Here is a 24,882-nt window from a genome sequence, read left to right as displayed (position 1 = left end):
CTGATTGACCTATTTGGGTCAGGTGCTCAAACAGATCAAACAATTGTGATGAATGCATGGCTACCAGGAACTTGTGATAAGGTGGATGGAGTTGGGAACGGAGGGCAGGATGCTGCTCCAAGAAAGGGTATGGGGTCCACCAGGCAATCCACCAGATGTCCACTATCTGAGATGGCAGAGCAGAAATATGGATGTTGCTTTGTGGTGAAATCACTGATTTACTGCTATCCTGTGACTTTGCTGTTTGATTATTGATGCCATTTACTTTGTTGTCTCTTCATAACTGTTACATCTTCATTGAGAAATGGACCTTTTATCGTTCAAAATGTGTTTCTTTCACTTGCTTAATGATTTTGACCTGAATTCAACCCTATTTGATTGTGACATCTGCTCTCTCTTTTTATTTGTTTGTTTGTTTGTTTATTTTTGGCTGCGTTGGGTCTTCGTTGCCGTCTTCCAGCTTTCTCTAGTTGCAGCTGGCAGGCGCTACTCTTCCTTGTGGTGCACGGGGTCCTCACTGTGGTGGCTTCTTTTGTCGTGGAGCACGGGCTCTAGGCACGCGGGCTTCAGTAGTTGTCGCACGCTGTGGCACGTGGGCTCAGTAGTTGTGGCTCACGGACTTTGTTGCTCCGTGGCATGTGGGATCTTCACGGACCAGGGCTCAAACCCGTGTCCCCTGCATTGGCAGGCAGATTCTTCTTCTTCTTTTTTTTTTTTTTAACATCTTTATTGGAGTATAATTGCTTTACAATAGTGTGTTAGTTTCCACTTTCTAACAAAGAGAATCAGCTATACGTACACATACATACCCATATCTCCTCCCTCTTGCGTCTCCCTCCCACCCGCCCTGTCCCACCCCTCTAGGTGGACACAAAGCACCGAGCTGATCTCCCTGTGCTATGCGGCTGCTTCCCACTAGCTATCTATTTTACATTTGGTAGTATATATAAGTCCATGCCAGTCTCTCACTTCGTCCCAGCTTACCCTTCCCCCTCCCCGTGTCCTCAAGTCCATTCTCTACATCTGGGTCTTTATTCCTGTCCTGGCAGGTGGATTCTTAACCACTGTACCACCAGGGAAGTCCCACCTGCTCTCTTTTTATTTGCATTTGCCTATTGTACTATTGCCCGTCTTTTTATTGTCAGCATTTATGTGTAAACACCACAGAGTTATGTTTTGCTTTGTGATCCAATCTGTTAATCTTTTTTCTTTTAATAGGTGAGTTAAGCCCATTTACATTTTGATATGAAAGGTATGTTTGAGCCCAGATCTCTCACCTTATTTTATATCACGCTTTCTCCTTTAAACCTTTAAAAAAATCCTCCATGAAGTTTTGTGTATGTTACTTCTGATAATTTGGAAGGTTTATATTTTTGTTCTAATGGGATAATTTTATTTTTTTTTCATTTATTTACTTTAAAATATTTATTTATTTGTCTGTGCTGCGTCTTAGTTGCGGCACATGGGACATTTTAGTTGAGGCATGCGAACTCTTAATTGTGGCATGTGGGATCTAGTTCCCTGACCAGGGATCGAACCCGGGCCTACTGCATTGGGAGTGCAGAGTCTTAGCCACTGGACCACCAGGGAAGTCCCTAATGGGATAATTTTATAATGAACTTAATCCTCAATTTCTTTGGATATTGTCATAATTCCGTACTATGATTGATGATGAAATTCATCTATTTTTCTCTTTTTGTATACTTTATGTTTAACCTGGTATTATAAAATACAGCTTACATACTACTTGATTTGTCACCTTTAATGATAACTTAAAGATGAAATATCAGTGAACTACTACTATTTTCTACTTTTCTGTCAGTAAAATATTTGGTTACAGCTTTCATAAACACATCACCAATATTCTAGTGATATTTTTTGTCCAGCATTTGACTTTCTTCTTTCCTCCCTCCCTCCCTTTCTCCCCTCCTTCCTTTGTTTCTTTTCGTTTGTATTAATTGTCTATAGACCCTTAACCGTGTTGTCTGTTTGGGTTATGCATCTTTGAAGAAAATGAGTTTTCCTGGACTAGCTATCTTGGTGGGTGTGCATGTCGGGGGACTCCAGGGCCATGTGCCCACTGGCAGGTATTTACCTAAGCCTCGAGGTTTTGCATTTACTCTTCCCCACCTCCTTTTTAAAATTTATATATTTTGGGCTGCAATGGGTCTTTGTTGCTGTGCACGGGCTTTCTCTAGTTGCCGTGAGCGCAGGCTTCTCATTGCGGTGGCTTCTTTTGTTGCGGAGCATGGGCTCTAGGTGCGCGGGCTCAGTAGTTGTGGCTCTCGGGCTCTAGAGCACAGGGTCAGTAGTTGCGGCGCACGGGCTTAGTTGTACCACGGCATATGGGCTTAGTTGTTCCGCGGCATGTGGGATCTTCCCAGACCAGGGATTGAACCCGTGTCCCCTGCGTTGGCAGGCAGATTCTTAGCCACTGTGCCACCAGGGAAGTCCCTTCCCTGCCTCCTTTGATAAGGAGCTGTTCACAATGATGTCATAACTGCTACAGGCAAAGTGTTTCCTGCAAATATGGCTTGTCCAATCTTTTGGTTTGCTTGGACTCCTCTGCTTCTCAGAACTAAACTGTAGACTTTTTCTTTTTTTTCATTTATCATTTTGCAATGAAATATGAAGATTTAGCTTTTTCTCACACATAGCCTGCACATGGACACTTCTCACCCGCACACCCCCTCCCCATACTATTGGATCAATTTTTGGTTGAATCAGTGTTCAGTGCTTACAGTTTTCTGACCGTATAAACTCTTTTTACAGCTGAGCCGTGAAGTATGTTATGATTACTTTTCCTTTCCTGCACACTTTATTATTTGCTTTGTTTTCTAGAGGCTTATCTCCAAACTCTCACCCAAACTCTCTTCTCAATACGTTAACAAATGAGGTGTTCAATTTAGCCTTGAATGAGTCCATCCTGAAGCTTTCTGAGCTGCTCTTGTCTGTATTGGTTGATCTCTGAGACTGTAGCAGAGCTGTATTGAAATACGTCCCCACTCATACTGCGGGCATTCCCTCCACCCCCTCTTTTAATGTGGAGCCCCCCTATATGCTACATTTTCTCTTTTCCTTAGTTTGTTCCCATATTTTTGGTGGAGCACAAAGTTCAGGAGCTAATTTTATGAAATTAAATACATGTCTGAAAAGATATTCGTTCTACTACATACTTGAATGACAGTTTCTGGTTGGAAATAATTTTTCCTCAGAATTCTTAAGGCATTGCAACGTTGTTTTAAAGCTTCCAGAGTTGCTATTGAGAAGTCCAAGGCTACTTATCGATCTGATTTTTGAATGTTTGTGTGCAACCTGTGCCGACCTTCCCCAGCAGAAGCTTTAGTTCTCTTTGTCACCAATGTTCCTATAATTATCTTTTTTAGTTCCACTGACACGCTGGACAGATGCCCAGGTCTCATTCCAGTTTCCAAATAGTAGTTGCGACCATAGAGAGTAAGCATGAACTTAAATCTGGGATTCTTTTTTAAAAATAGCTTTTTTTATACCAAAAAAATCATATGTATTAATAGATCTATATATATAGCATATATATGTTGTTACATGACTGTATACATTTGCCAAAACTCATAGAACTATAAAAAACATAAATATATATTTCACGATTTCCCCAGTCCTTGTCCAAAAGGACGTATGGCCATTTACTCAGAAGACAGCACACTGAGGAATACCCAGCTCTTCTGAGGACTGGGAGACGCAAGGTCCTAGTTGACATTGATACACAGGGACCCAGCATGTATTGGGTTGGCCAAAAAGTTCATTCGAGTTTTTCTGTAGCATCTTACCAATACCATGGCCTGCTTTTGGAGTGAGAGGACCAGGTATTAAGTGCAGTCCTGGCCCAAGTCCATCTCGCTGAGGGTCCCCTGATCGGCAGACCCGCCTGGTGGTCATTTCCCCTTCCTTTAACATACAATCAGGATCTACACACTTGATAGTTAAAGGAACCCCAACAATGAGTCCTCACCCCATGGTAATAGAGCCTTTAAGGCACAGTGGAGTATGAATTATTTTGTGTCAGATTAGCTGTCAAAGCTTCATGCTTGGGACTTCCCTGGTGGTCCAGTAGCTAAGACTCTGAGCTCCCAATGCAGAGGGCCCAGGTTTGATCCCGGGTCAGGGAACTAGATCCCACATACCACAACTAAAGATCCCGCAGGCCGCAACTAAAAGATCCCGCTGGCCGCAGTAAAGATCCCACGTGCCGCAACTAAGACCCGGTGCAGCCAAATAAATAAATAAATATTAAAAAAACAGAAGCTTCATGCTCATCATGTAACGACACTGTAATAGTGCTAAAAGAACACAATATGTCACATTACCAGACTAAGCAGTCACCACAGCAATTCCAACTCATAGGAAAGCAAACTTCAAAAACATCAGAAAATTTAAAATATTCCATCACAGCAGAATTTCTTCACAAAAATAAAAAATGAAAACAAGGCTGCAACCGAAGTAAGTTCCTGAGTGGTTCGTTTGTAAGCCAAGCAAGGAAAGCCATTTACCAATGGAGAGTTAATTGTGTTTGCTTGCAGCAGTCAATGAAAAATGTATCCAAAGAAAATAAATTAGCCTTTCGGCAAGAACAGTTGTTCGAAGAGTTGAGCATATTGGGAGCAACAGTCAGTTCAAAAACAAGGCAAATGATTCGAGTGGTTTCCCTGGGCTCTCCTCTGAAGTCTACTTTGGTTACTAACATAGCCACTCCAGCTTGCTTTTGATTAGTATTTCTATGGCATATCTTTTTACATCCCTTTACTTTTTTTTATAATGGTAAAGAAAAACCATTGCATAACATTTACCATCTTAATCATTTTTAAGTGTATATTTCAATAGTGTCTTCACGTTGTTTTGGAACAGATCTCCAGAACGTTTTCATTTTTATGTTTTATTTATTTTTTATTCTAGTTTTATTGAGATATAATTGATGTACAGCACTGTATAAGTTTAAGGTGTACAGCATAATGATCTGACTTCATCATGAATTGATTTCCACAAATTTAGTGAACATCCATCATCTCATATAGATACAAAATTAAAGAAATAAAAAAAAACCCTTTTCCTTGTGATGAGCACTCTTAGGATTTACTCTTTTAACAACTTTTATTTTATTTTATTTTATTGCGGTACGCGAGCCTCTCACTGTTGTGGCCTCTCCGGTTGCAGAGCACAGACTCCGGACGCGCAGGCTCAGCGGCCATGGCTCACGGGCCCAGCCGCTCCGCGGCATGCGGGATCTTCCCGGACTGGGGCACGAACCCATGTCCCCTGCATCGGCAGGCTGACTCTCAACCACTGCGCCACCAGGGAAGCCCGGTCATAATTTTTAGTTCAAAACATACATTCATCATTGTTCCTCTTTTATTTAACTATTTATAATTTATTTTTAAAAGCATGTTTATTTTAAATTTTAATTAATTAATTTATTTTTGGCTGCGTTGGGTCTTCGTTGCTGCACGCGGGCTTTCTCTAGTTGCAGCAAGCGGGGCTACTCTTTGTTGTGGTGCACGGGCTTCTCATTGCGGTGGCTTCTCTTGTTGCAGAGCACAGGCTCTAGGTGCGCGGGCTTCATTAGTTGTGGCTCGTGGGCTCAGTAGTCGTCGCTCGCGGGCCCTAGAGCGCAGGCTCAGTAGTTGTGGCGCACGGGCTTAGTTGCTCTGCGGCATGTGGGATCTTCCCGGACCAGGGCTCGAACCCGTGTCCCCTGCACTGGCAGGCAGATTCTTAACCTTTGTACCACCAGGGAAGGCCCAGCATGTTTATTTATAGTTTATCTTTATTAAGGCATAAATTCCTGTGGCTCACCACCAACATGAAAACAGAACCTTGATGATGGTGTGCCTCTCTGTGTGGCCTCCTGGGCCCCAGCCTGCCTCCTCCATTCCTGGTCACCACAATCTTGACTTCCCTGTTCTGTTTCTCTTTTGATTACATATTTATATTTGAGTTGTCTTTACCTTATAAAAAGTTATTGCTGTAAGCACTATATTGCTAAACTTCATTCGCGTTGTAAGAGGCTGTAGTTCATTTATTTTGTATAACATTCCATGCGACTTTACCACAGTCTATCCACTCTCCTGTCAATGGGTATTTGGGCTGTTTCCAGGTTTTCCCTGGGCACAGTGCTGTGAGGATCATTCTTGTACGTATCTCCTGGTGTACATGGACAAGAGACCATATCTCATGGTATACATGGACACGAGTATCTCTTGAACATATACTGAAGAGTGGAATTGCTGGGTCATGGCATGAAACTACAAGTTTACGAAAAAGGCCATACTGTTTCTCAAAGAACAAATGAAAGTAGATAAATAGGAACAATGAAAATTAAACATCTGTAAATATTACTCAAGGCTTCATTTGTTATCTTCATCTGACATAATTGTTGACTTATTCTCTATATAGTTAAATTCTATACTCCAAGTTTCATTTAAGATTCACTTGCCCCATGTAGCCTTTTCTATGTGACCTATTCTACAATGTTTTTCCCTGTTGAATTTTCTCAGTAAATGTATAAGCTATACTATCCCATAATTTCTTTGCTTTTACAGTACCTTGCAATTAGTCTCTAGGTCACTGTTACATACATTTTCATCCTAACATGAGCTGTAATTTTAAAAACTTGAATAACATGTCTCAGCTTCATCATATTAGTAGCCACTCCTCAGTTAAAAGCTGGCAAAGGAGAGTATAATTTTATGTATACAGAGGAAATTAAAAATAGAAGGACATGTATAATTATTTAACTGTACATAGTAGGAAAGACCTGTACATACTTAGAGATGCAATAAGATTCCCTTGAAATTTTTTTTTTTTTTTTTTTTTTTTTTTGCGGTACGCGGGCCTCTCACCGCCGTGGCCTCTCCCGTTGCAGAGCACAGGCTCCGGACGCGCAGGCCCAGCGGCCACGGCCCACGGGCCCAGCCGCTCCGCGGCATGCGGGATCCTCCCGGACCGGGGCACGAACCCGCGTCCCCTGCATCGGCAGGCGGACTCCCAACCACTGCGCCACCAGGGAAGCCCCCTTGAAATTTTTATTAAGCATTTGGTTATGTCTAAGTTATGGTGCAGAAACCTAATTCAGAACCCTGCCAACAATCAGAGATCCCTGAAAATCCAGTGTTTTTTTTTTCCCCGTAAGGGAGTTCATTTACACAGATGGACTGAATTTTCCATCTGGTTGTGTTTCCCCCTTTGCTTTGGTTGGTGGGAAGCTTGAAAGTGAATTTCTGGCCCATCTTTGGTAATTCTGGTATGTACTTTTGTGTATGGACTTTACTCTTCCTTCTATCTGTTAAGTTTTCTTGTACATATACTTGGTAACTCACCTCAAATTGTTTCTGGAACACAGTGAAATATAAGTAACTGACCAAATAAATACATGAATACATGAATCAATATACAAAAAATGGTGACTTGAATTAGATCAAATGCACCCATAGTTTATGGTATGGATGCTCACGTCTGCGCTTCCCACCGTCCTCTTCCCTGATGTTCACCTAGCAGGGTACTTCTTCCTGTATCTGAGGTTTGTAAACTGTGTTGCCTTGAGGGGCAGCCTGAGTGGTAGACATGCTGCATCTGCTTCCCTTTGCCCTGACCACCAGGACAGTCCCTATTGTACTTGGCATCTAGACTTTATTTAAAGAGAGGGTTTTGATGCAAAAGAGTGCAAACTTGTCTATATACTATACATTCAATACGCACACATCAGCTGATTGTATTCACCTATTGTTTTATTGTGTGCGTCTCATATCTTCACATATTCCTACAGTCCAGAGTTGAGGTATGTTATGGGCAATCATCAGGTCTCTAGCTCTGCTTCTCTGAGAGCATCTCTGAATAGAAGACTGTTTGAACATTATCATAAAATACATTTAAACCTGAGAAGTATTTTATAGAATGAAGAAGAGAGATGACTATTTACCTAAGTCATATTGAGGAAGTCATAAATACAGGAACTAGTAAATCACTAATTCATTTTGCCATTAGAAAGTAAATATAACTGTTGTGATTTAATGCCCACTTGCTTGCAACTTTTTAAGTGTATCAAGCCACAAAGGAGGAAACCAGTCCTTTGGCTTCTGTGTACTTGGATATATGTTGCATGTGCTACACACATGGCAGAAGCCTGGACATCTTGCTAGCCGTTGAGTTCCAGGATCCATTCTGGTTGCTTCTCCAAAATGAGGTAGGGGGTGTCCCATATGTATGGATACAAACATTCCCATTGCCTTATTTTATCTCTCAATAGCTTCTTCCTATTGAGAAAACAGTCACACGTTACTGTGTTTAGTTGTGTATACTTCTGTTAGACTGGGTTATCTACCAGAACTGCGCGTTATTTCTCTTTGCATCCCTAGCACATAGGATATGCTTGGCACACCATAAAACAACAATTAGATGGGAACCAGAATACATGAGGTCAGGTCTCACAAGTCCCCTGCTCTACCAGTTACTGTGTGTTTAATTATTCAGTCAACGAGTATTTGGGAGCTTTCTACATATGAGGCGTTATACCATGCACTGGTCAAACAACTTCTGGAATGGGCTGTAACACAGTCAAGAGCCAAACCTAATAGGATTGAGCAGGAATCACAGGCCTTAGCGGACAAGTCTTCTCAGGGGATATCTACTTTCCCCTCAAAAAGAATAACTTGTGAAGCCCAAAACTTTGTGCTACCCCTTTACTCTGGGGTCAGGAAAGAAAGGAGAGAAGGCACATGACACACCCAGGGCCCGCACTCACACTCAACGAAATACTATAAATAACCAAATAGTAAGCTTTAATTTGGATATGTTATAGTGGAATATGATAATTCTTTTGAAGTACAAAAATAATTTAAAAACTTTTTTCCATTTGCAAGTAATATCTGCTACAGATTATGAAGAGTACACTGATGCTATGAAGTGTACACATTACACTACATCCTAAGCCTGGACCTCCCCCTCTCCATGCAACACTACTTTGCGATCTTGAGGCCCACCAAGATGTTTCAGAAGTAGCTATCCTTAGTAACACAATTGGATAGTATCTCTCTTACACTAGTCTTTATGGGTTTTTTTTTTTGTCTCAATTCTACCGATTAAAAACTTTTTAAAAAGTTAATCTAAAATTCTGGGAATTGCTCTTTTTGAAATATCTTTTTTTTTTTTTCCAAAAGACAGGAAAATGGCAGGGAGAAGCTAGAGTGTTAAGCTCAAGAAGAACTCATTTAAAAGTAAATCACCATCAGTGGAAAAGTTTTCCAAGTATAGGAAATTTGAAAATAGTAGCAATTAACTGGAAGACAAATTTCATTGCAAAGAACCACTGAAAAGTTTCATGTGTCTTTTTCTAATATTATGTTTCCTAATATTTTAAGTGAGGTAAGGATCACAAGGATTCTAAAGATTATAGCAGGCTCTGTCCAGATCTGACCCACCTTGTAACTTAGATACTGAGAACCAATTCTTGAAAAAACAGAAACAACATAATAAGGAACAGAAGTTTTGGCATATGAAAAATGATATAACTTTGTTTTATAAAATTCAGTTTTTCAGGTCAGTTTATTTATTTATTTTTTGCGGTACGTGGGCCTCTCACTGTTGCGGCCTCTCCCGTTGCGGAGCACAGGCTCCGGATGCGCAGGCTCAGCCGCCATGGCTCAACGGGCCCAGCCGCTCCGCGGCATGTGGGATCTTCCCGGACCGGGGCACGAACCCGTGTCCTCTGCATCGGCAGGTGGACTCTCAACCACTGCACCACCAGGGAAGCCCCAGGTCAGTTTATTTTGATTTGTGCTCTGAACTGATTAGATCTGGGTCTAAATAAAAGACTGGAAAACTGGTCATCTTCCTGAGCAGAGCTGGAAGAACCCCTTGCAACTGTCCAGAAGGCAAAGGCTCTCTGCCATCACAGACCTTCTTTCCTTAGCTGCTCCGACTCCTGCCATGTTCCCATCTCCATTCTATATACGAATTCTTCATCCACAGTGGATGCTGGGGGTATAGGTGGAAAAACTGACACTATTCTTCTTTAGTGCTTCAAGGAATTATGACTTTCAGTTCCTATGCTGGATAGGGATGGCTCTGCACTTTCTATACCTGTAATACTGGTACCTTAAACTAACAGAAAAAAATTATGTAATATAGAAACAAAGGTAATCTGGTACATAAAACATGTAGGTCTATCTTCTGAAAATAGGTCGTGAGCCTAAAAATGCTCAGTTGTGTAATGGGTTTATATTGCGAGAGCTCGGAAACATTGGGCTAGGATACGACTTAGGACAGAGTCCAGCCATTAGGAAATCCCTCAAAGGGCTCTACATGATCCATATTCTATTAACATTACATTAAGAAATAAAATAATCTTTGTAGCCCTACTTTAAAAAATTGATGTTTATTCAGCAGGATATATGAAGAAAAACCTAGCCTGTAATGTTACCTAAATTATAGTGGGGAAGTGCCTGATGAGATTTTTATAATGTTTCCTGAATATCTTCAAATGTACCACACAGATTTTTTTCATAGTACTTACCTTTAAAAAAACTGCAATATTCAGGTTACTCCACTGCAACTGTGTTATTATCATCAAGAATTCAACTACTGAAAGAGTAATCCCATAAGCCTATTGTCTATTAATGACTGGACAGTCTGATAAAGGATCTTACTGCCATTCTTAGAATCATGTAGCTATTTATAACCTCTGCTCTCCCAAGATTCAGAGCTGCACTATTAAACTTTTTATGGAATTTCCCAGTAAAACAGGATAATGTACATAGATGGCTAAAATTAAGATGACAGAATGATTGTGACCTTTGAGCATTAAAGGCATTTGTTACTGCAGCTTGGAGAAAATGCCATGGAATGCTAATATGTAAAAAAAGTTATGCCATTCTCCTTAAAGTCAGTAAATCACATAAGAGGACTCTGAGTATTTTTAGAAGAAAGGCACCAGACAAGTCCAAAGTCTTATTGCTCGTCGGATCATACAGGAGCCACAGCACAAATTATGGCTCTTAGTTCAGCCAGGAGGCTCGGTCTAAGCAAGCCAGTCACTGATCTTGAGGCTCGAAGAGCAAGGAAGGAAGTGTCAACAAAACAGAGCCCCGCATCTTACATAAACTTGAGGAGAATGATTTCCAATTTTATGTCAATGTGGTGACTGGTTCCTTAGGACTCCGGAGCTATTTTAGACAGGCACTCTGTTTTCTTTGGCCCATTTCTTCATGATCCGGATGATGTACTCTACTTGGGTGTTACCCGTGCTTCTCAGTAAATGGAGCACTTCTCGAAGGGTCTCTCTGAGGAAAAGATTTGAAAGGACAAATTGTTTCAGTAAAGAATGCAAATTAACAAGTAAAATAAACTTGTGACTCTTCTTCATATCCTTCTGATATGTGTATACGGTGCATTCAAAAACCAGTTACAAACTTCCTAGCCTTCTATTCTTTTGATGCCATAGTAAAATGGAAACTGTGAAATCCTTCTCACCAATCCAAGTTTCCCTTGTTTACTTCTACTAGCTATATATATGCTATTTTTGTCTTAATATGGCATAAATATTTCCATTTCTATGCTTATTCTGCATGACAGAGTAGAAAGTTATATCAAGGAGCTGGGTTCAAAGAGTTGGGTTCAAATTCTAGCTCTGTGCTAACAAGTGACTTAACTTGTCTGAGCCCCAGATTTCTCCTTTGTTTAAGGCGGTAATCACCTGAAACTGGGTGTCATTGCCATATCTGTAAAATTTTACAAAGCCAGGCATAGATCATTTCTTCAAGAAAAATAATATATTAATAAATATGGAAGAGAGGAAAGTTAATGACCAAGATTTGGTAAACGTCAGTATCTATATTTTAAGTAACTTAAATTTAATTAAAATTTAAACTCATGCTGTAAGTAATGCAGACTAAAACTTCCCTATTACCTCATCAAATCTGTAGATGACTGTCGATTGACCCTCTTCCCTAAGAGTTCTCTCATGTTTTCTACGTTTTCCCTCAAGTATCTTCTTTCAACTACCCAAATTCTTTTCAACTTTTATTTAGGAGTGGAAGTAGATACAAGGCAGGAAGTAATTTTTGATAGATTATTTACTTATAAAATAGTCATGGGAATTCCCTGATGGTCCAGTGGTTAGGACTCAGCACTTTCACTGCTGGGGCCCAGGTTCAATCCCTGGTCGGGGGAACTAAGATGCCACAAGCTGCGTGGAGCGGCCAAAAAAAAAAAAAAGAGTTGCATCTTCTATTTATACATCAGTAACAAATACATTCCATAAAGTTATTTTCAGAAAACTGAATTTAGTTTTAAGTAGTTTAACTTTAACAAATGGAGCTATATGCCACTTAATTTTATGTAGACTTAATGTCTCAGTATTTCCTGGAATATGAGAAGGCAAAAGAAAAAAAAAGTTATTAACCACACTCACTCCATTTCTAATTCTTTGAGGACTAAACTAAGAGACACAAGAAAAAAGCCAAAAGGCAAAGAAAAGAGAAGAAGAGATTGAAAAAGGCATTGCATGAAAATGACAATTCATTTGGAGCCAAATATATATCTTGCTCTTATACTTGAGAGCTGTAGTATACTCAATGTCCCCATTATACATAGTTTAGAATGATCTGATTCTATAAAATAAAAATTCTGGAGGAAAAAGGTCAGATAGAAATATAAAACTTAACCTTTTATTCATCAAAATAATTTTTAGTTTTCAGAAGACATGATCCAAGAAAGCAATTCTCATCCCCCAGGAACCAGCAAATGCATAGAGGTAGTGTCTATTGTCTGTCTACTTACTTGGGTTCTCTCCCAGCCAAGATCATCTGGAATATGCCTACACAGGCGCCCCTCTTGCCTTCCCAATATTCAGGGTTGGGATCCAGCCTCTCTAAGACATCAAATGCTTTGGCTGAATAGTAAAACTGGCCCATCTGAATAAAAGAAAGTACTGTGGTAATACTTGTAGTCAAAAGATCACACAGAATGAAACTAAATGTAAAGATACCATGAAACATAATTTCATAAAACAAGTGCATGGGTAATGACACCATTTGCAATTAGCAAATTAGATAATTTTCAATTCCTTATTAAAACAAGAAGGAAAATCACAGTTTGTGTACATGAGTTCAATTTAAACCCCCTTCCCTTCATTAAGTTTTCAACAATATAACATTTCTTCTACATATAGTCAAGTTACACTGTTATCAACATATTTGTCATTTCTTCTAATCATATTCTAATCTTGAGGATAAACTCTGATGACTGGGATTTGAACTGGTTATTTTTCAAGTTTCCTCCATACATTCTGTAGATGACTACTATCATTCATTTTACGCTAATATGATCCTATTCAACCCAAGAGGATGGTCTTTCCCTTACCTTGTCCCTAAAGTCTCAGAATGCCCAGATGTACACTGACTCCTACTCTAAACAGCAAGTCTTTTAAACATTTAATTCATTTTGACAAACTTCTTTCCCAAATATACTACACATTTCCTTGGCCTTGTAGAGTATGCTATCATTAAATTTTGCTTAGATGAGGTTTCCTGATTGGCAATCATAAATGTAGAGTGTTCACTGAAGTCTTCAAATTGCTTGGCAATCCTCCTTACTCAGTGTGGTTTCGTTACCTTCCTTTCCTGTGAACTGTTGTTTTACACCTTTGCCAATTTCCTTAAGATCTCTACTGCATCTTAGCTTAGCTTTTTTCTATACTTCATAGGGAAGACACAACTCTCCTTCCTTCAGTTCAAATTATACTTGTACCATCATTACTCCTTCCCTCTTTTCTGCGTATCTCTCAGAAAGAAGTGTTCTTATTCCTTTTCAAGGTTAATCCTCCTTCCTATGTTCTCCTAAAAATTTTTTTTTTTGGTAAAGAAACACACCAAATGGTGTGGGAAACATACATGTACAGTTTAATGACTATAATGTCAATATAAGTGTAACTACCACCCAGGTCAAGAAATGAAACATTGACAGCAAAACAGAAGCTCTGTGTGTCACGTCCACACTACAACCCTCTCTTTCCCTATTTTCAGTAACTAGTAGTCTGACTTTTATGGTCATCAGTTCTTTGACCTTCTTTATAGTTTTATCAGCTATGTAAACATCTTTAGACAATATAATTGAGTGTTGCCTCTTAGTATGTTAGCTATATGAAATAAAGCTGTAAATATTCTTTTGTGTCTTGTATATGTTTTTACAATTCATCTATATTGCTGGATAGAGCTCTAGTTGGTTCATTTTTTAAAGCCTTTTTATTTTAAAATAATTATAAATTTACAGGAAGTCAGAAAGATAGTACAGAGTGGTCCCATGTCCCTTTCAACCAATTTCCCCCATTATAGCTTACACAACTATAGTACAATATCACAATATCAAACCCAGAAAACTGACATCACTACAATGTGTATGTACAGTTCTGTCATTTAATCAAATGTGAAGGTTCATGTAACCACCACCCCTATCAAGATACAGATCTATTCCATCACCACAAAGCTGTACTCTCCTCCCAGCTGACCACCCCTAACCTCTGGCAATCACCAATTTTTTCTACATCTCTATAATTCTGTCATTTCAAGAATGTTATATATATGAAATCATACATCAGTTTTTTAAGATTGTGGTCTACGTTATTCTCATTGAATCTGCTTCCTAATCCAATCCTCTTCTGTACCTAGCAATGTTTTCTCAGGCCTCTTACAATTCTATCTAGTTGCAGATTTGACATTTTCCTTCCTTGGCATTTGATAAAATAGGAACAAGAAAAAGAGTAATAAAAAACACTTTCTTTTTCCTCTCTCCTGGTTCTTTTCTTTTCCTTCTGTTCATCTTCATCCTCTGTCTCTTTCACTGACTCTTCTTTCTATTTCTATCCCTTAAATAGTGGTGTTCCATGTGGTTCCTCACCCCATTCACTGGTTAATCTCATTCTCTCCCATACTCCACTGCTACTGCTGCTGCTACTACCACCACGACCATTAACTACTGTTAACTTCTAAAGCTACATCTCTAGTCCGAGCCTCTCACATGAATACCTGAACTCCAGGCTCAGCCTGATAATCTCACACATGTAATATCTCTACCTGGGAGCCCCAAACACAGATTTAATACATCTAAAATTGAACTAAATTCCTGTCTTTTATGTTTTATTTTCCTCTGCCTTCCCTAACTCACTTAATATCATTGCCATCCACCAAGTTCTATTAAACATTTTCAAGTTTCCTATGTTTTAAATCCTTTTCCACTGATGATGATTCACTTTCTAATGTAATGATTCACTTTGCAATGAGCTATTATTGATTAATTTGATACTAGACTCTCTTTACCTGACGTTTTCCTGTCTTTTGGACAGGAAGAAATATTCCCAAAATAGGAGTTTCCAGAATTTGAGACTAACTTTTTAAAAAGCTTTTAATGTATAGGATAAGGCCCCAAACTCCTCCCTCTTCCCTGGCTTTCCAACTCCCTACACACACACACACACACACACACACACACACACACAGTTAGTCCTTTATTAAATCTGACTGCTTTTTTATTCTCTTTTTCTGGTTCCTTTGTCTTTCCTGTCCACTATTTGCACCATGGTTTCCCCAAAGGTTTGGTTTGCAACTCTCTTACTCTTCTTACTTTACTCCCTTATCGGTAATCTCACTTTTTTCAGGGCTTCAATTACTACTGAAGTGGTGATGTCAGAGGACATCATTCTTGAGCTTCAGAACAAAACTTCCAATTACCAGATGAATATCTCTATCTGCATGGTACCTAAAGATTCATAGCCTTTAGAAATCTAAAACCTCCTCTCTAAACCACTATTTCATACACATTATTTCATATTTCATTTATATGTATACATGTTTTATGTACATATAAAACCCTGAAATGCTGCCTATCTCTGAGTTCAGTTCATTCATAAAAGGGATGACATTTCCGATATCACGATGCGAATCCTCTCACCTATAGCCATTTAATCTCTAGGACACTTTCCCCTAATATTTAGTCAATGAAGCAATGTGATACTGATCTTCACTTTCCCCTTAGGTCTCACTCAGACGCACCTTGTAGCAGTCATTAGCAATGAGCTGTAAGAGGCTAAAGGACTCGCCAGAGGTTTCCATCTTGAGATAAAGTTCCCAGGCTAGTCTTGGTTTCTTATTCATAATGTCTACAAAGAGAAACAAAGATTTATGCTTTTTAAATGTACAAGAAATACACTTCTGCATCTTGCTAGTCTATGGATTTGGTTCTACGTTACAAATATACAAAGTAATGGTAAGCAGCCCTTACGTGGGAAAGTGTACACTGTCGGCATTAAGCTGGTTTCCCCATCAGAACTCTACCATACTTAAAATATTTGAGTCAGGCTTTACATAGTTATATCTTTTTAGATTGGGTTAACTTCCGGTAGTTCCTACTTGCTCATCTGCTGAAAAGTCATCTATCATTCATTCAATCCCACTCATACAGTTCCAGCCGCACTTAGAAATCTAATTGCTAAAATTTTCCCATGACTTCAAAAACTCAGTGAACATTTTAAAACCAAGTGAAAAAAAAAGGAGCAAGAGACAGACAGACAGACAGAGACGATAGGCTATATAGTACACACAAATTATGTTTTTGACATTTTGTCACTTTTTAGGCCTGCACCAAAGTGAAAAGGTAAAATTAGCATAACAATATCATTTAACAAAAAACAATGTAAACTCAGACTCTGGAAGCTTTAATAGGCTAAAGGAAGAACTTGGCATCTTTTAGGACTGTTTATGCTACGTCAATGTCATATGGTAGAACTAATCACAGGGTAAACATATATAACACATGTACGTGGCCATCCTTACTGAGTAGCATTAACAACACTTAATCTCAGAGTTTACTCATTCTACAAAACAAAATTAGAAAACACTCAATAAAAGCATTCCTCTATAACATTTAAAAGAAGACTCACAGCACCGAGCTAACCAACTGAGGTAAATGTAGTCATTTTTCATCTTCTCACTTTGGATTAAAAGGAAAATCTGTAAGAGGAGGAAAAAGGGAATAAACATGAAGATGCTTTTACAATAAAAATATCCATAGCAGCTTGCCTTAGGTTAATGAGCATTATAAATGACCAAATTCTATACAGGCCACTGAGAAAAGTAAAGGACAATTTTTGTGCTGATTTTAAAACACTTCTCTCAGTTATTGATATCACAAGGTAACATGAGGTTGGTGAGGATATAGAAGATTTGAACAGAATAATTAACAGCTGCACATGCCACTAGGCAATAAAGCAGGTCTCAACAGATTTTACAGGACTGGTGTTACACAGACCACACTCTATGACCACAGTACCATTCAGTTAGGAATCAAAATAAAGTGACCCGGAAAGGATAACATACACACTTGAAAATCATGAAACATGTTTTAGAATAACTCATCGTCAAAGATAATAAAAAGATCATTTCTAAACATAATGGAAATTAGAAAATACTTAGAATTTGAGTAATAATGAGTTGAGTAATTTGTTGAATAATAACAAAATTGAATTAAATAATTCAACTGAATTATTTTGAATCATTCAGATAACCTATGGAGTTAGAAGTCAAGATAGCGGTTAGCCTTGTGGGAAAGAGATTGACTCAAAAAGGAGATGGGTGCATTCCCAGGGTTATGATAATATTCTATTTCATGATCTGGTACTGACTATTTGGGTATATTCACTTTAAAAATTCATCAAGCTGTGTACTTTGATTTGTATACTTTTCTCCATGTATGTTATGTTTTTTTTTGTTTTTTTTTTTTTTTGCGGTACGCGGGCCTCTCACTGTTGTGGCCTCTCCCGTTGCGGGGCACAGGCTCCAGCTCAGTGGCCATGGCTCACAGGCCCAGCCACTCCACGGCATGTGGGACCTTCCCGGACCGGGGCACAAACCCGTGTCCCCTGCATCGGCAGGCGGACTCTCAACCACTGCGCCACCAGGGAAGCCCTATGTTATGTTTTTAAAAAATTTATCCAAAAAAGGAAAACATGAATGTGGTTATAAAATCTATATACCTATTTATATTGTACTTTTTAATACAACCTAAGAACAATAGAACTTTTAATAATCCTTTATCCTTAAACTTTTTATTTGAGAAAAAGATAACAATGTTTTTAGATAGAATTATTCAAACGCCTTCAAAAGCAGGTACCCACCTCTTCACCCTCGCTGGTATTGCCAGTTGCAGCTTTGGCTTGGGCATAATTAAAGTTAAAGATGTCATCATTATAGAAGTAACTCTGAAAAACATCCCAAGAACAGGTCACACTGAGCATTAACATATGAAATATGAAAACATCAGTCATACCAGGTAAACACAAAAATAATCTTAAGGAATTAGCTGATGCCACTACTACCACCACAGTAAAAGGGTGGTAGTAAAAGATACTCTAAAAGTATCTTATCTGTGACATACTATATACAGTATTTTGTATACAAAGTCATCTAGAAAATTCTACACTGACCTTAAACGAGTTGAGGTAAATCAAGACATCATCAAATTGCTTAAGCAGGAAGAAACAGGAAGCCATGCACTGCCTCCCTGGTATTGTATCTGAAATGGAATGGGAAAAGAAACCAGGTGTATTCATGAAACTAAAAGTTCTCTTTAGGGACTTCCCTGGTGGCGCAGTAGTTAAGAATCCGCCTGCCAATGCAGGGGACACGGGTTCGAGCCCTGGTCCGGGAAGATCCCACATGCCGTGGAGCAACCCATGCGCCAAAACTACTGAGCCCGTGCTCTAGAGCTCATACTCCACAACGAGAGAAGCCACTGTAATGAGAAGCCCGCGCACCACAACAAAGAGCAGCCCCCGCTCGCTGCAACTAGAAAGCCTGTGTGCAGCAACAGAGACCCAACGCAGCCAAAAATTAATTAATTAAAAATAACAGTTTAACAATATTAAAAAAAAACAGTTCTCTGGGCTTCCCTGGTGGCGCAGTGGTTGACAGTCCGCCTGCCAATGCAGGGGACACGGGTTCGTGCCCCGGTCCGGGAAGATCCCACATGCCGCGGAGCGGCTGGGCCCGTGACCCATAGCCGCTGGGCCTGCGCGTCCGGAGCCTGTGCTCCGCAACGGGAGAGGCCACAGCAGTGAGAGGCCCATGTACCACAAAAAAAGAAAAAGTTCTCTTTAGCTGAACTTTTGAGTTATTTTATAATTTAGAGACAGGAATGTATTCCAAGACATCTTTCTAGATTCTGAAATTACAGACTCTGTTCAGTGGACAAAACCTCAGCATAATGGAGGTCACAGTACTCAAGAATGACCGATAATCTCTGTTGCGGTTAACAGAGTCCCACATGAGCACATGTCCTACAGGCTAGAGTTTTCCCCAGATCTTTTCCAGGGCTTTGATTCTCTCACCCAACTCAAACACCTGCATACTCAACTAATGTGACTTAGTATCCATCATTACTCATCTAAGACAACCCAACACTTCTGGTCGCAAATGGAGAAATACTTTGCCATGGGACCATCTGATCCTGATCCTGACCAACTTTTTGTCCGATAACAGATGCGTATTTGAAGTGGCAGAGGATTACGATAACGCCTGGCCCTCACCACTGCCACTCCCAATCCTCCTTCCTCTGCTCAAGATTTTTCCCCCAGAACACTTAGCACAGATATACTATATAATCTATTTTTAAAAAATATTTATTTATTTATTTGGCTGTGCGCGGTCTCAGTTGCAGCATGCGGGATCTAGTTCCCTGACCAGGGATCCAACCCGGGCCCCCTGCATTGGGAGCGTGGAGTCTTAACCACTGGACCACCAGGGAAGTGCCCTATAATCTACTTATTATGTTTATAGTCTGTTCTCTCTAGACTGTACACTGCACAAGCATAGGGGGATTGGTTTGTTTTGTTTACTACTGTATCCCCAACACCACAGTACACTTTTGTTGTACAAATGAATTGAAATGGGGAAAGAAAATATTATCCAACAAATAGTTTTGGTGAAACATTTGAAAGAAAATGAATATCCAGGGTTGATTACAATATTTAACAATCAGTTCAGCATGAACACTGTTCATCAGAATAGATGCCAGCCATGGACAACTGGCACAGACAGCCATATTGGTTCACACTGGCTAACTATCAGCCCTTTTTAGATCCCTTTCTCAAATCTTACACTGAATCTTCAGTGATGAGATTGAGAGTTTAATAATAAAAATGAAGCCACAAAACTACTGGTGGGAAATATAGGTGAATATTATATAACTTCAGGGATAAAAAAGCATTTTGTAAGCTTGATACCCATGTAAGAAATCATTATAGAAAAGATAAATCAGATATGTTTTTATATGGGAAAAAAATACCATAGGCAAAGTTAAAAGCAAATGACCTACTGGAAAAATATCTACAGCATGACAAAAGTTTTATACATAAAGAGCTCTTGAGAAATCAATAAAAGTTAACATTTCAAATAAAAAACAGAATCAAATTTTTAAATCTCTTATGAACTAGAGAATATACTTATTCTCCTCTATTTATATATCCTCTCCTCCCATTTTAGCTGAGATGTTAAGAAGGGCTAGTTCAATATTCTCTCCTGTGTCTGAGTTTCTACTTTATAATAGGAAGCCTAACAGATATATCCCTGGACAGAGAATCAAACTTCACCAGTCAGTATATGACCAACTCCAGTTATAAATCATGCTCACAAGTACGGATTCAGACATACCACATTCACTAGCTGATCCTCCCACCAACTGGAAGAACTGCTGGGCAATTTTCATATGATCCTTCTGAAAAACAAAGCAGAGCTGATACAGAAGAATAAGCTGAAAATACATTATTTGTATTATTTTGTGGTTTTAACATATTTGTCAGGATTTAACATACACTCTTGTTTTAAATCCTCCCCAATTCAATAGTACTAATTCTTATTAGCATAAGCAACTAGAAAATGATAATATGCAATTGAATTAAATTAGGGTCAGATAGAAAAGGAGAAAAAAATCCAATCTCCAAATTCTAACTTAAAAGTATCTTCATTGGGCGTCCCTGGTGGTGCAGTGGTTGAGAGTCTGTCTGCCGATGCAGGGGACACAGGTTCGTGCCCCGGTCCGGGAGGATCCCACATGCCACGGAGCAGCTGGCCCGTGAGCCATGGCCGCTGAGCCTGTGCGTCCGGAGCCTGTGCTCCGCAACGGGAGAGGCCACAACAGTGAGAGGCCCGTGTAACACAAAAAACAAACAACAACAACAACAAGTAGCTTCATTAAATGAACTCATTCATTCATTTAACAAATATTTATTGCTCTTTTATCATATATCAGACCTTGTGGTAGGGGCTATGGCTATAACAAGGAGTATTTATTAAATAAAATCATTAATTTATTCAATAGCTTTTTTTTTTTTTTTTTGCGGTACGCGGGTCTCTCACTGTTGTGGCCTCCCCTGTTGCGGAGCATAGGCCCCAGACGCGCAGGCTCAGCGGCCATGGCTCACGGGCCTAGCCGCTCCGCAGCATGTGGGATCTTCCTGGACCGGGGCACGAACCCGTGTCCCCTGCATCGGCAGGCGGACTCTCAAACACTGCACCACCAGGAAAGCCCTCAATAGCTATTTATTGCCTATCTACTACATGAGGCACTTTGGAGTGAGCTGGAGATAAAAAGATTTATTTATATTACACTTTGTTCCAAAAAGAACTTACTATGCCATATTCAGAGGAATAAAAGCTTTATTTTAGTCAGCATTTTGGTACTTATAAAAAGCTTTTCCAGAGAAGCAATTATTCCCATTTTACAAATGTCAAAATTAAAGCTCAGAGGTATGCAAGGTTAACAAAAAGTCAGTGAAGGGACTTCCCTGGTAGTGCAGTGGTTAAGAATCCATCTGCCAATGCAGGGAACATGGGTTCGATCCGTGGTCTGGGAAGGGATCCGCAAAACAGCTGAGCCCGTGCACCACAACTACTGAGCCTGTGCTCTAGAGCCTGCACACCGCAACTACTCAGCCTGTGAGCTGCAACTACTCAGCCTGCGAGCTGCAACTACTGAGCCCATGCACCACAACTACTGAAGCCCGCTCACCTAGAGCCTGCGCTCTGCAACAAGAGAAGCCACCGCAACGAGAAGCCCGCACACGCTACAAAGAGTAGTCCCCACTCGCTGCAACTAGAGAAAGCCCGCACACAGCAGCAAAGACCCAATGCAGCCAAACAAATAAAAATTTAAAAAGTCAGTAAAAATAAGAATGAATTTTTGCAATGATTTGCTCTTGTTATTATATATACACACTGTTTAACAATTGGGATTTTTTCTTTTTTTAACCAAAGCAGCAATTCTTAGGGTTGTAGCTTTCTTTTTTTTTCTTTATTTTTTAATTTCATTTTATTTTGTTTTATTTTTTTGGCCACGCTGTGTGGCTTGCAGGACCTTAGTTCCCCAACCAGGGCTTGAACCCAGGTCTCTGGCTGTGAGAGCGCCAAGTCCTAACCACTGGACCACCAGGGAATTCCCCTTTTTTTGTCTTTAAATAACACAGAATTCTTTTCACAATGGAATCTGGACTGGGGGATATGGAGAAATAAAAGGAACTGCAAAAGAGCCTATTTGTAAGCTTATTGCTGTTGAAATTTGATGTTCATTTTGATCTTTTCCACACACATAACTTTGCAAGCTACAGATTACCAGTGATTTTATACTCACCGAACCCATTTCCTGGCCAAGGGCTGCATTGACCACTCCTTTGAGGATATACTCCTGGACACATGGAATATCATTAATTAATTTAAAAGGAATGTGGAACTATGAGATATCTTTCAAATAGATCATTTGCATCAATTTAATGCTTTATTTATATTATCAAAAGTTACCCAAAGTCACTTTTCTATGTTCTATCCCTGGTTTGAATGAAAGAATTAGCAGACTTTCATTTGTTTCCCAGGAAAGTATTCATATAACAGAATTCATCATATTTGTAAATTCTCAACCTTAAGCAGAAAAACTCAGTGGATACTCACAGAAGTTTTATTTTTATTTCAATTCAGTGGAAAAAATTAACAATAAAATGTTTATGTAATAATTTTTACATCTTATCAGTCACTGCCATTCTCTGTGATGACATCATATATATATTATCAATATTCTTCCCTTTCCAATGATATAATAACCTTCCTTTGTTAGTGATCCCTTACCTCAAAAAGAAAAAGTATCCTCTGATTCTCCTTTGTAAGGTATTCTTGCTTTTGGAGTCCTGAGGCCTCACCTGTATCCCCTTCAGACTTGGTTCTGTTCTTTAATAGATACTCTCCTTAGCTTTATCAATTTTTATGTGGGTACTATTTTTATTTAAGAGGGCTCATAAAAAGAACAGAACAAAAGATGCTGAAGCCTTTAATACACTAGAGAAATATACCTGTTTATATCTAGAAACAGTTTTCAGTCAGTCTTTCACTCAGTGAGTGGGATGCCTACTATGTGCTTAGTATACATAGTGTTGGAGATACAATACAGACACAATCCCTGACCGCAAGGAGCTAACAACCTAGTCGGGGACAAAGACATAGTACAGACAATCATACTGGTGACGTAAGTTTCTATATCTAGTTTCATCAGAATTCTAGATTTCAGTATTTTCAAACATCAATCCTTTTGAGGAGATGACCACATATATGGGAGTTTACAAATATCAAAAAGCCCAGGATATTCATTCTCATCTCAAAAGTCTCACATAAAAAAAAAAAGTCTCACATAACATTCCTAGATCAATATATACGATCTTTCCTGAGATTCTACAAGCAAGAATCTTCTCTAAGATGCCTTCTGAAATTCCACTTTCAACAGAACTTGGTTAGTAAAAACGCAACACATTCGCAATTACCTGAGGAGTAGTAGGTTCCAGATCCTTAATTAAGTTATAAGCTTCTTGTACATCATCTGAAATATAAGAAATAAGTAGCTATACTAATCTGTATCCTAGCAAACTCTTCTGAAACAGTCTCCCAAATGATAAGATCCTTCAAACATTCATGGGAAGTATGATTTGTTTTTTTTGTCTCTTAACTCTCCATCAAGTTCAATGTTGAGTAGTAGATAACAAAGTATCTATCTGTAGGAAACCCATATTAAGCCATGGAGCACCTAAAAGTTCAAGCTAAAAATAAGCAATGGGGAAGTATATGCCAATGGCATTGTAATTATATAAGGAAAACAACCATTTTTTTAAAAGATATATAAAGTATGTAGGAGTGAAATGACATGAAGTCTGGGATTCGCTTTAAAATAGTTCAGCAACAAAAACGGGAGAGGGAGGACAAATGAAGAAAGACTGGCAATATCTAGAAGACTGTTGAATCTGGGATGCATATTTGGGTGTTCATTTTGGATGTTCATACTATTAACTTGTTTTGTCTATGTTTGAAAATTTTTAGAATAAAAATTAATTTATAAAATATATAAAGTGTTTCTTTAATTCTCGTCCAAAAGCATATTTCTTTGTGCTTATATATCAAATTAGAGAGAACTATTTGCAAGTTCATGTTCTTGTGCTAATAAACACTTACATTTTCCTCGATGAGGAATATGTTGTCTGGTTGGTTTCTACCATGCACCTAAAAAGGCCCACGCTGTTTGTCCGAGGTCCATGACAGAGTGCCAGCACCACTGCATGGTAACTCCTACCCTGTACTCACAACTGTTAGATAAAAGACTGCTTTAGGCATGTGTCTAACAATTTTATCCTTACTTAGGGGAAACAAATATCACGTTCTCTTTGCATCATACTATTTCTCATGAGAAGCTGGGGGTACAAATAAACAGAAAGGCAGACAATTAGAGCAAATAAAAAACAATTAATGATGAAAAAGAAAAGACTCAAGAAAATGTACATTA

General features: G+C 39.1%; 1 protein-coding gene and 1 non-coding gene across 4 annotated transcripts in view; one reads left to right on the top strand and one right to left on the bottom strand.

The window, feature by feature from the left end:
* Window positions 1–11,194: 11,194 nt before the first annotated feature.
* Window positions 11,195–24,882, bottom strand: part of IFT56 (intraflagellar transport 56) — a 33,338-nt gene continuing 19,650 nt past the window's right edge. For 2 of the 3 annotated variants that reach the window (XM_065883808.1, XM_065883810.1), the window contains 9 exons: window positions 23,873–23,928; window positions 22,699–22,752; window positions 20,724–20,787; window positions 18,500–18,588; window positions 18,191–18,274; window positions 16,958–17,027; window positions 16,071–16,177; window positions 12,805–12,938; window positions 11,195–11,306 (listed from right to left, as the gene is read on the bottom strand). In XM_065883808.1, the coding sequence (XP_065739880.1) occupies window positions 11,195–11,306; window positions 12,805–12,938; window positions 16,071–16,177; window positions 16,958–17,027; window positions 18,191–18,274; window positions 18,500–18,588; window positions 20,724–20,787; window positions 22,699–22,752; window positions 23,873–23,928 (770 nt within the window). Of the gene's footprint in view, window positions 11,307–12,804; window positions 12,939–16,070; window positions 16,178–16,957; window positions 17,028–18,190; window positions 18,297–18,499; window positions 18,589–18,733; window positions 18,760–20,703; window positions 20,788–22,698; window positions 22,753–23,872; window positions 23,929–24,882 lie in introns of all 3 variants that reach the window. The other variant, XM_065883809.1, reaches the window with a different exon arrangement.
* TRNAE-UUC (transfer RNA glutamic acid (anticodon UUC)) lies at window positions 12,124–12,196 on the top strand. Its single transcript has one exon. It is a non-coding gene; the product is annotated as a tRNA-Glu (tRNA).

Source organism: Phocoena phocoena, chromosome 9, assembly GCF_963924675.1.
Source record: "Phocoena phocoena chromosome 9, mPhoPho1.1, whole genome shotgun sequence".
NCBI lineage: Eukaryota > Metazoa > Chordata > Mammalia > Artiodactyla > Phocoenidae > Phocoena > Phocoena phocoena.
The sequence above is the reverse complement of the archived record's forward strand: the minus strand, read 5'-3'. Positions and strand labels throughout refer to the sequence as shown.